This window comes from Magnolia sinica, chromosome 1 (genome assembly GCF_029962835.1).
Source record: "Magnolia sinica isolate HGM2019 chromosome 1, MsV1, whole genome shotgun sequence".
In the NCBI taxonomy this organism is placed as follows: domain Eukaryota; kingdom Viridiplantae; phylum Streptophyta; class Magnoliopsida; order Magnoliales; family Magnoliaceae; genus Magnolia; species Magnolia sinica.
Genome location: NC_080573.1, coordinates 124,498,745 through 124,511,473, shown reverse-complemented (window position 1 = coordinate 124,511,473; position 12,729 = coordinate 124,498,745). Strand labels below are relative to the sequence as shown.

The following is a 12,729-nucleotide window of genomic DNA, read 5'->3' as shown; positions in this document are numbered from 1 at the left end:
CCATATGAGAAGACATGCTGAAGAAGACATTTTTCCGACAAAATAAAACTATTGTTCTTTACTGAGGAAAACATGAGAATACATGACGAGGAAGATATATTCCAAGTAACATAGCCTGATAGGAAACTAGAGATTTCCCTCCGTTCCTCCCTCCCTCCTAACAGTCTTCTCATTTTCTTGTTTACAGCGTCATCGGATGCACACTAAGATAAAATATAGCAGGTCGTTTGGCAGCGTGGATTTAAGTGTATTCAGAATCCAAAAGTCATTTGGCAACATGAATTAGGAGGTTGGGCGGTATTCGAAATTCGGAGGTAGTTGAAATACACTGATTTCCTGTGTTTTGAAATCTTTCCCTTTTGCTGTGATTCGGACAATCAAGGTTGGGGCCTACAGGTTGATGTCATAGATCAATGATCAAAACATTTGTAGCATGGTCAATATGGACCGTCAATTTTCCTAGGCATTGATAGGAAGATTAGCATCATTCAACCAACATGATTTTCTAAGAGGGTGGGTGATCAAGGGTGGACCCAAATGATGGATTGTTTAGTTCAATGATCAGACCTTTTCTTCTTCTTCTTTCTTTTTCTTTTTTCTTTTTTTTTTTGAAGGCAACGGAAAATTATTACAAGAGGTGCAACATTTAGTTTCCCATATGAGAAGACATGATGAAGAAGATATTTTCCGACAAAATAAAACTATTGTTCTTTAATGAGGAAAACATGAGAATACATGACGAGGAAGATATGTTCCAAGTGACATAGCCTGATAGGAAACTAGAGATTTCCCTCCCTCCCTCCTAACAGTCTTCTCATTTTCTTGTTTACAGCATCATCGGATGCACACTAAGGAAAAATATAGCGGGTCGTTTGGCAGCATGGATTTAAGTGTATTTGAGTGCATTCGGAATCCAAAAGTCATTTGGCAACATGAATTAGGAGGTTGGGCGGTATTCGAAATTCGGAGGTATTTGAAATACACTGATTTCCTGTGTTTTGAAATCTTTCCCTTTTGCTGTGCTTCGGACAATCAAGGTTGGGGCCTACAGGTCGATGTCATAGATCAATGATCAAAACATTTGTAGCATGGTCAATATGGACCGTCAATTTTCATAGGCATTGATAGAAAGATTAGGATCATTCAACCAACATGATTTTCTAAGAGGGTGGGTGATCAAGGGTGGATCCAATGATGGATTGCTTAGTTCAATGATCAGACCTTTTCTTCTTCTTTTTTCTTTTTCTTTTTTTTTGAAGGCAACGGAAATTTATTACGAGAGGTGCCGAGATGGCACATCGAACTATACACCAAGCAAGAGAGACAAATCAAAATCTACAAAGGACTAAAGAGATGTAGCCCAATCCCTAACAAAACACTTTGCTTTGCAAAATGCCTCCCTTTCCAAAAAGAGAGAATTACAGAAACATCTCCCATTTCTTTCCCTCAAAATCACCCAAACTTTTGCCAGCAAGAACAACCTCCACATGCATTTATGTTTCCTTCCAAAGCCAACAATGTGCCACGCCCATAGTAAGTCACCCATGGACTTTGGCTAAGTTGAAGATCCTAAATCAAGGTATTCAAAATCAGTTACGTAATGGCCGTAATGGCCGTTACATAACGATAATGGTCATAACCGTTACGCATTACAGGGTCAAAACGGCCGTAACGGCCATTATAGAAAAAACAGGCCGTAAAGGCCTTGTAACGGTCCCATAATGGCCCCGTAACAGTTTTTTCAAAAAAAAAAGGGTCGTAACGGCCGTTATGGCCCGTATCATAACGGTAACGGTGGTGGCCGTTACGGCCACCATTACCGTTTTGGAACACCTTGTCGGAATTAGCCTTGCCCACAACTTAGCAGCAAACGATCGATGCAAAAATAGGTGATCAACCGAATCAGCATCCCCCATGCACATGATACAGATTTTGGGCAAAACCATTGACTTTCTCTAAAGGTTGTCACTGATCAACACACTCTTTCTACTAACAAGCCACATCAGGATCGTTTCTTCTCACCGAGCAACGCACCCTAACCCCCCTCCCGAAGTAACTAATGGATGTATCGGCTACTTTATCAATCTCTTCAGTGATCCTTCAATCCACGTCTCAGCAGGTTCGGACGATCCAACCCATCCGCCCCTCACCATCTCCCCACATGCCTGCAATCGATGGCAGATACGACCATCACTCCATCCCAGCATCGAACTGAATGGTACCAAGGCCTCACCCCTCTCAACTCTCAAATGCCCCTCACCCCCAGGTGAGACCCCCACTCCTCGCAGTAGAGACTCTCCCCCCATCCTGGAAGCAGATCCAGTGGACTGGTGCTTTGATCACGCATCCCCTCCCTCTGTTGTCTCCTCTCTGCCAAAGGTCGCCTTAGATACGTTTCCAGGGCAAGCTCTGGTTGAGATGTTTAGAGAAGATAATGAAGGGGATATCCTGGAGGCAGAACCCCTTCAAATTCGGGAAACTCACAGCAGTGTGAAGCAACCCTCTAGCATTCTCCTTCTCAAAGGTCCCGATGAGGAGAGAGCCAAGCTGATTCACACTATCCAGCGAAAGAAATGAATTCGGGACGCAATGGGCCACGTTGGACGAGCTATAGGAGTGTCTTTTGGGGATCACCCGGAAGACTTCATCTCTCTCTTCTACTGCATCGAGGAGCGCGGCCGTCCGCTTCCTCAGCACAGGACTGAGGAAAACCCCAATCAGATCGCTCAACAATAGGGAGCTCCAGAGCTTGGCTCTAACCTCGCCTACCATCCATCCTTCCATTGTTCACTCTCGGGCGTATTCAGATCGGGGCAGTTCGATTCCCAACTGAAAATCCTTTCCTGGAATATCAGAGGAGTCGGGTCTAGACGCAAACGGAGACCCATTAAGGTTACATGCAGCTAGAGCAAAGCAGAAGTGATTTGCCTACAAGAAACTAAAGTTCAGCACTTCAACGATCGATTGCTACGATCTATCTGGACCCCGACTCGGACGCAATGGGTCAACCGGGACGTTGTTGGTTCCTCTTGCGGCATTCTCATGGCTTGGAAGACCTCCTCCTAGAACCTAATAGATAGCTGGAGCGGATCTTTCTCTCTCTCGGTTATTTTGCAAGACACCTCTTCTGATTTTACTTGCCTAATCTCTTCTGTCTATGGTCCTACCCAGGAATCTCAAAGGAAGGAATGCTGGAAGGAGCTGAGCTCTGCCAGAGTGAAGTTTGATGGTCCCTGGTGCATAGGAGGCGAGTTTAACATCACTCGTAGGGCTGAAGAAAAATCCTCGGGCGGCAGAGTAATGGTGGGCATGCGTTCCTTTTCTCAGTGGATAGAAGACGAAGCGCTGGTCGACCTCCCGTTGCTGGGAGCTAAATTTACCGGGACTAATGACAGAGCGACTCCCATTCTAACCAGGATCGACCATTTCCTGCTATCACCTGAATGGCTAGATCATTTCCCTCAAATCGTGCAATCGGCTCTTCCCAGAACTACGTCTGATCACACCCCGATTATGCTGGCAGTTGACGACCGAAATTGGGGTCCCAAACCTTTCAAATTCGACGTAGCCTGGTTTCAGCTACAAGGTTTTAACCACATGATCTAGGAATGGTGGGCAGCCTTCCCGAATTCAGGTTTCGCTGGATTCAACCTCTGCAATAAGTTGCGCATGCTGAAACGCAAATTAAAGGACTGGAAGGAGGCTGAGGCGAAAAAAAGAGAAGCTGAGCTAGTGGGCATCATGGCTGAACTTAAGGAGATAGATAGGGATGCTAAGATCGGGCAGAATAACCCTCAGCTTTTTCTCAGAAGGCTACAATTGACCCAGGCCCTATCCGCTAGGCTTAAAGAGGAAGAAATTTCTTGGAGACAGAAATCCAGGTGCAAGTGGATTCGTGAGGGTGATAAAAACACACAGTTCTTCCACCGTATGGCTAGTGAAAGAGCCAGATCGAATGCTATAACCAATCTAATGATATTATGATAGAGGGCTCCATCACAGATGACCAACATCAGATATCAGAGGAAATCGCCAGGTTCTACATGGACCTGTTGAGGAAAGAAGAATGGAATAGACCTTCCCTCGACAATCTACATTTTGCCAATCTTTGGGAAGCTCAAGCCGCCTCTCTGGAAGTTCCTTTCTTAATCTCTGAAGTGAAGAAGGCTATTGATGAGATGGAACGAGACAGAGCCCCTGGTCCTGATGGGTTCCCAATTGCGTTTTTCCAACACTTTTGGGAGTTGCTCAAAGACTATGTTATGGAATTTATTTCCGAATTCTATTCGAGAGCCAAGCTATCCAGAGGGATCGGGGCCTCCTTTATCGCGCGTATCCCCAAAAGCCAGGGAGCCCATACGCTATCTCAGTTCAGACCGATTAGCCTTATCGAAGGCCCATATAAGATTCTTGCAAAGGTCCTGGCTTCTCGCCTAATCGGGGTGATCGATTTGGTTATCTCCCACCATCAAAGTGTCTTTATCCCTGGTCGCCAGATAACGGACTACGCCCTTATCGCGAATGAGGTGCTCCATTCCAGATATATATCCAATCGCAAGGGCCTCGTCTGTAAGCTCGACATCCAGAAGGCGTACGACCACGTTGATTGGGAGTTTCTTTTATACTTGCTTCAGCGAATGGGCTTTGGCAGCAGGTGGTGCTCCTAGATTAAAGAATGCGTCGCCTCCGCTTTCTTCTCTGCCCTCGTTAATGGCTCTCCCAAAGGGTTCTTTCACAGCTCCAGGGGTCTTCGTCAAGGTGATCTGCTATCCCCTTTCCTATTTCTGGTGGTGGGTGAGGCCCTATCTAGCATGCTCCTTATGCGCCAGGAAGCAGGCCTTACCAGTGGCTTCAATGTGCAGGGGATGCCCAATCCAATATCTCACATTCAATTTGCCGATGACATTCTCCTATTTTGCGACACTGACCAAGCCAAAGTAAGCTACTTACACACCATCATTCGCTGTTTTGAAGCTGTTTCAGGTCTCCGAGTCAATATGTCCAAGTCCACCATGTTGGGGGTGAACATGGAGGCAGCCGAAACCAAGACCCGCGCTGATTTTTTCTGTTGTAAATCCGACTCCCTCCCTTCCACCTTTGTGGGTCTTCCCTTATGCATAAGAAAGCCCCCCAAGAGGTCCTAGGATATCATCATCGATAGGGTCCGATCCTATCTTGCCATCTGGAAGAGCAGGTACCTATCTCTAGGAGGACATTTAACCCTTATCAATTCAGCATTGTCTAACCTCCCAATATATCACATGTCGTTATTCAAGTGTCCGGCGTCGATCGTTAAGGCCCTCGACAAATTACAAAGAGACTTCCTCTGGCAAGGCAAATCAGATAAAGAAAAATTCAACCCGATGAACTAGAAGGTCGTTTGCAGCCCAAAGCAAGATGGAGGAGCTAGCATAAAGGACCTAAAACTCACGAACCGTGCCCTCCTGGGTAAATGGATGTGGAGACTCGGGAATGAAGATGGGGTCTTATGGAATGACCTGATAAAGAGCAAATATGGCCGATCTACAGGCGGTTGGTGGACGAACAGCAGTTGCACCCGTAAGACGTAATATGGAGGGATATCCTCTCCACTTCGCCGGAAATCCTCAGAAGCATCTCCATGATTCCTGGTAATGGCACCAGAACTCGGTTCTGGCTTGACCCCTGGGTGGGGATAGACACTCTCAGTATAAATTATCCTAACATATTCCGCATTGCCTAGAACCCCTTCAGCATGGTTGCTGACTGCCTATCTTTCAAAGGCGAGAATCCAGTTTGGAACATTGAATGCAGAAGAAACCTTAAGGATAGTGAGACTGATGAATATGTTGCTCTTCTCAACCATATTTATAGCTCAACGCTCAATGGCAACGAACCTGATCGATTATCGTGGCATCCGAATAAACCGGGCAGATTTTCAGTTAGATCCCTGTACGGCCTCCTAACGGCTGATCTCCCTCCTCTCACTGGTCTCCCGCTTTATCAGGGCTGGTACTACTCGGTCCCTCCCAAAATTGCAGTTTTTGGGTGGTTGGTTGGAAATCAAAGGGTGCTCACCGTTGACAATCTGAGGAAACGGGGAATGATTCTTCCCAATGTCTGCCTTTGTAGTATGGCCAATGAAGAATCGGTTAATCACCTATTCATCCACTGCCCCTTCATCCACGAGATTTGGTCGGGTATTCTCCATCGCTTCAAAGTGCTTTTTTGCTTTCCAAATTCAACTGACAGCCTTCTCTCATTCTGGCACGGAGTTAAATGTGGGTATCATAGGACTCCTCTTTGAAGGATGGCCCTATTAGCGGTTTGGTGGGCTGTTTGGATCGAAAGAAATGATCGGTGCTTTAACGACAAAGCTAATTCGGCGGACATCATCGCGTTTAGGGCAATCCAGTTTGTGGTCGAATGGGCTTCCCTCTCATCCAAGCCTATGGACTGTAATTTTGATTTCCTTGCCGTGTAGAGTCAGTCTGCTATCTCAGCAGTGTCGTGCTCTCTGTTTTTTACAGTTTTTTTCTCTTTTAATAAATTATTCTGCATTAATTCTCAAAAAAAAAAAAAAAAAGGATGCAACCTTTGGAGGGGCATTGTAGTGCCGCACAAGAGCTGTAGGCATTCTCCCTCTTTCTTCTATAAGGGACCAAAGCATCGAGTAGAATGGCCGAACAAAAAACCAACCCGATTTTTCTTTTAACCATATCAATCTATCTCGGTTCCCTACAGTTGGGATGAAACTTGTTGCCATCTTAGGTAGATTAGATTGATTTATCAATCTAATAGTTGGGGGATTTTCATTAAAGATTCACGAAGATTGTCTTTAAGGTCTATAAAAGGGGGGTGGTATAGGAGGTAGGTATTTTGCATTTCATGGAGTTGCGAGTTTTCTCAAGTTTTTTTTTTTTTTTTAAGAGAGGTGAGTTTTCTTGAGTATTACAAGAGAAGAAATTTGAATGTTAATAAAACTATTTCTTTGCTCTAATATTCCTATGAGCATATACATGTTCATTTCTTTGTTATCCAGGTGTCAAGACTCGAGATCTCATTGCCTCAGTAATCGGATTGCGACATTCTAGTATTAGAGTGAGTCATCTTTGGAGATTTTTGACTCTATATCATCTCCTAATAACTTTGAAAGTGGTGACACATGAAGAGTTTGTGCAATTAACCCAATTTACACCTAAACTCATAGAGCATGTAGATCAATACACACATACAATAAGCAATCTCATTAATCAAGTGGGAGGGCTCCGGTGTAAAAGGAATTTAGAGATCGAAGTTTGAGCACGTGGAAACATAGGGGAAGGTCTCTATTAAGGTCCTAACCAACAATGAGTAGTTGTTGCTTGTGAAGAAACCAATGACCGAACACTTCGATTGTTAGAACATGACAAAGCTTGGAATTGAGGTAAAATTTCCAAAATCCCATGGTTGTTTGTATGTTGACAACTTCATCAGTTGGCTAAGCAAAGTGGAAAAGGCACTTAATTATAAGGAAATCACAGACAGTGAGAAGGTTAAGTTTGTAGCTATGAAGTTTCTCAGTCATGTGTTAGCATGGTGGGATGATCTCCAAGCCGAACGAATTCGTCAACGTAAGGAGAAGGTAAATTCTTGAAAAAAGATAAAAAAGAAGTTCCTACCCACGATCTATGTCTATGACCTCTATCAAAGATATCACAATCTACATCAAGGGCACATGTAGATAAATGAATACATCAAGGAATTCTAATGTTCCATACATTAGCATCACGAGTAGGTTTCGTGAGTATGAAGAGTAAAAGGTTTCAAAATATCTTAATGATCTTAACCCGGACATGAGAAATGAATTTGCTCTCATATATATATTTAAGATGTCTGATGCGTACACACTTAGATTAAAAGCTGAGGGGATAATTAATTGGGGACTTGGGAGATGATTTAATATTCCACGAGGATTGTCATCGACGATGAGACGACATGACTTCCCATGTAAGGCAAGCACAGGATCTCCCATTAGGCAAAGGACATTGGGCCAACGTCTAGCAATGAAGCCAAACCCCAAGCAGGGAGGTGATGGTTATGGAAGAAGGACTAATGCATTCAAGACGGGGCAAAGTAGTACTCATTTCACATGCTTTGAAGGGCAACCTGGACATTCATTCTTTTCATTGTCTTCAACATCAATCCTTATTCCTCAGTTAAAGTGAATTTGGTTGAGGAAGGAGAATATGTTGAAGACGCTTCCAACCGCATACGAATGAAAGCCGAAGACAACATGGAATATGAAGAAGATGCATATGAGGACAGTACATGTTGGGAAAGCTGCAGTAGATACATATGGTGATAGGAGCGACGAATTAGCAGGTTGTTCCAAAACGGTAACGGTGGCGGTAATGGCCACCATCGTTGCCGTTATGATACGTGCCATAACGGTCGTTACTCCCCCGTATCGGCCATTACGGCCGTTTTTTATATTTTGGAAAATTTGTTATAGGCCCGTTACGGCCTTTTTTATGTAATAGCCGTTTCGACCCCGTAACACGTAACGGTTATGACTGTTACCATTACATAACGGTTATGACTGTTACCAATTTTGAATACCTTGCGCATTAGTTATCCAACGGACTATGTTATTGATGCCTTAGGTGATTAAAAAAGGGTGATGGTTACAAAACAATCTTCTGCCAGTTGCATTTCAAGTGGGAAGATATGCACCATTCTGGTAGACGGGGAAAGCAATAAGAGCATTGTTTCACAAAAATGATGGATAAATTAAAACTCAAAGAACATAAGCATCCACTCCCGTACCCTTTTAGTTAGTTCAAGAAAGGGAGAGAAGTTTTTGTTAACTCCAAGCGTATAGTTTTCTTACCTATTAGTAAGTACAAGGATGAGGTGTAGTGTAACGTGGTCCCCATGAATGCATGCCACATTTTGCTAGGGAAACCGTGGTTGTGGAACCAAGATATGGTGCATTTGACTCTTCATCAAGGATAGTGTTAATATTACATTGTGCCCAACGGAACATTTTCCAGCACCTAAATCTGATAATAAGGTCAGAAATCACTTAGTTTACAGAAGTTTGAAGAAAAAAGGGAGGCTAACATCATCTATGTATTAGTTGCAAAAGAATTAGCAAAACAGATGGATGTTCTACCTCTCATGTAGAAACCCCTTCATGAATATCAAGACCTGGTGTCCGAAGAACTCACAGCAAAACTTCCTCCTATGAGGAACATTCAACATTGTACTTGACACTTTTTTATTAGAGACAGAGAGAGAGAATAGCAAATTTTATTAAGAGACCCACCGCAAAGCGAGAAAAGAATACAACCCAAACGAAATATCAAAGAGAGTGAAAAAGATTTGCAGACATGGCAACATTTACATAAATAGCCCATTCCAAAACAAGACCCTTCATAGTTACTAGACATTATGTTCAAACATGCATAATCTTGCACATTATCGAGTGAGTCCAGCTAAACAAGCCGAACTCTAGCCAATTGAATGGTCCGGCATAAAGAAGTTCACAAGAAAAAAGATAGAAGAATAAAAAGATATCAAAGAGACTACTAGAGTAGAGCCAAGTACCGAGAAGTTGCAAATGAATATCGCTGCGAGAAGATACAAAGAAGGTAACTTTGTTATGGTTTATCTCCATAAAAAATAAAAATTAAAAATTAAAAGTTTTCCGAGGAAAACTTGCAAGAAGTTCAAGTCTAAAAAGATTGGACCATGCGAGTCAAGAGAAAAATGGGTGGTAATACTTATGAGATTGAGTTGGTTGATGACTTTGATATCTTGCTAACTTTCAATGTAGCAAATTTGTACTTGATGTGCAAGACGAACAGGTTCCCAAGAAACAAAAAGAAAAAATTAAACAAGTGTTACAGATCAAGACATCGGTACTCGATGAGGCTAATACAAATGGTACTTAGTGAAATGGAAGAACAAGACCTATTCTGAATACATGTGGATGATGGGAGATGAATTGAAAAAATCGGATCCGAACCTCTAATACCTGTATGAAGCGTCCAACTCGCTGGAGTCAAATTCTTTCCAACTTGGGGGAAATGATGGAGGCCCACGGTCTACCATAGGGCCCAACATGTACTAATTTTGGATTGTTTGTTGTTATATTATGGCCTAAATGTCAAGAACCGAAACACAGTATTTGTGAAAGATATAGGGGCTGATTTGAAGATGTAATTGAAGATTTCAAGGATCATTTTCAAGATTTGCCTTTACTATTATTAGATTTGTTGCCATCTTAGGTAAATTAGATTGATTTGAAATCAATCTAATAGTTGGGGGATTTTCATTAAAGATTCATAGGAATTGTCTTTAGCGTGTATGAGAGGGGGTTGGTGTAGGAGGTAGGCATTCCACATTTTTTTGAGTTGTGAGTTTTCTTATATAAGAAAAGAAATTTGAACATCAATAAAGTTATTTCTCCCTCTCTATTCTAATATCGCTTTTGAGTGTATGCGGGTTTATTTTTTGGTGATTTAGGTGTCAAGATCTTATTGACTCGATAATCAGGTTGAACGAACATAGCATGTGTATGACCATCCAAAACATTTGTTCACGAGGGGATGAAAATTAAAATGATGACAAAATCATAACCATTTAAAAGATGGTGTATAAAAACCACTAAATCCAACTGGGGAGATTTTGTATGACATTTTTTACATGGTAGGATTGTCCAATAGTTGTATGTTTGGTCTATGTTCGATTAATCGGGACCTATGATTACTGAATGGCTCAAATATCATGCATATGCTGCTTTACTAGAAGATGAAAAAGCTACAAGACCACCTGAAACCCGTTCCGAGAAACAGAAAGATGCTTGATTTCCAATGGGAAATTAAGGGGTCGTTTGGATGCCCATAACAGCCATTACAAAGCCGTAAAGGTTATTATGTAAAAGTAATGGTGGCAACCGTTATACATTACGGGGTCGTGATAGCAATAACAGCCATTACGGAAATAAATGACCAGTAACGCCTGTTACAGCCCCCGTAACAGCCTGTTAGGCCCCTCATAATGGTCTATTACGGGACCAATACAGGTTCTTCTGTTTTTTTTCAACTGAGAGAGAGAGAGAGAGAGCATAACTGGTCATTACGGAAATAAATGACCAGTAACGCCTGTTACAGCCCCCGTAACAGCCTGTTAGGCCCCTCATAATGGTCTATTATGGGACCAATACAGGTTCTTCAGTTTTTTTCAACTGAGAGAGAGAGAGAGAGAGAGAGAGAGAGAGAGAGCATAACGGCCGTTACGGAGACTATAACAGCCGTTACAGCCCGTATCGTAGAGGTAATGGTGGTGGCCATTATGACCACTGTTGCCGTTACATAATACCTTGCCTGTAAATGGTTTAAGTGGTAAATGGTTCAAGGGGTAAATGATTTACACATGCAAATCATTTTACAGCCTGTCCTATTTGGCTATAAGTTGTAAATGATTTACGGGTAAATGATCGTGTGTTTGGATAGCCTGTAAATTATTAAAGTCCTGTAAATGGACAGCCAATCTTTGAGAATATAACCGTTAGGCTGTAAATGGAGAGCATGTAAATGAAATCACAGTTTTTGCCTGTAAATCAAATGGGGCTTAAAGCTGTATATGATTTTGCAGCCTGTAAATCATTTACGGGCATTTTTCAGCATACAAACACAGACTGTAAACCATTTACCTGAAAATCATTTACAGTTAGCCCCATTTACAGGCATCCAAATAACCCCTAACATCTATTGTCCAATCTTCTTTACTTTCCTTTTTCCCTTCTTTGTTTAGAATGATAAAGAACATACTTATCATGAAATGTGATACCGTGCTGAAATTACACATGAGATCAAAAAGAAAATATCATTCTGATTATAAACAAGAGAAAAACCAAATTAAAAAAAATAAAATAAATAAATAAATAAAAATAAACTACAAGAACTTCTCCGACATAGTCTATTTTGTCACGGATCTAGACACCCTGAGGACAATAAGTTAGGTCATAGATACAGAAAAATGGAACTTTTGATTATAAACAGAAACAGTTCCAGGGATCCAAACCTGAAAAACTAAAAAAGGAAATTATGCCGTGAAACTGAAAATCAGAGCTTGATTCTTTTTTAAAAGGCATGAATATCAACAAGAATTTCCAGGAATATCAACAAGAATTTCCAGGCCATGCAATTACGAGGTGAAATTTTGACGAAAAGAAAATAAAATTACAGCATCCAATTGCAAATCGCATGAGGAAAAAAGAAGAAGAAGAAGAAGAAGAAGAAGAAGAATCCGATGAGGAATTACCAGATGTCTTCAGGAAATCCGTATTTGATGAGCTCTTCGTTCTCGTGCTTGTCCAGGCCCATGAAAATCGTGTAATCGCCCGCTTCTGGCCGGGCCTTGAAGTAGAAAACCATCGCTTCTTCTTCTCCTCCTCTTACCAGAACCTAAAGCAGAAAATATTAGGGTTTTGAGACGGGAGGGATGACAACGGAAAGTGGTTTTGTATCGGTGGGAGGCGAGAAAGGGCGAGTAAAAGATGGCCTGATGAATATTCTTGGGAATTTTAAAGAAAACTACCGATCTGATACATAAAATAAATTCCGTATACTTCTCAGGAGGGTTTTCAACGAACGCGGATTGTGTCCTACCCTCGCCCGTCCCGAGCTAGCAACCGGCAGGGGCTCCGAGTGGCAGGGCTGAAAGCCGGGCGGGTTCATTGGGTTGGGCTCGGGCTGGATG

General features: G+C 42.2%; 1 protein-coding gene across 2 annotated transcripts in view; it reads right to left on the bottom strand.

Annotated features, from left to right (window-relative positions):
• The window catches only part of LOC131256888 (uncharacterized), a 36,922-nt gene extending 24,193 nt beyond the window's left edge, over window positions 1-12,729 (bottom strand). The window contains exon 1 of one of the 2 annotated variants that reach the window (XM_058257983.1): window positions 12,292-12,729. In XM_058257983.1, coding sequence (XP_058113966.1) covers window positions 12,292-12,404 — 113 coding nt within the window. In that variant the 5' untranslated portion in view covers window positions 12,405-12,729. The remainder of the gene's footprint in view (window positions 1-12,291) is intronic. The other variant, XM_058257976.1, reaches the window with a different exon arrangement.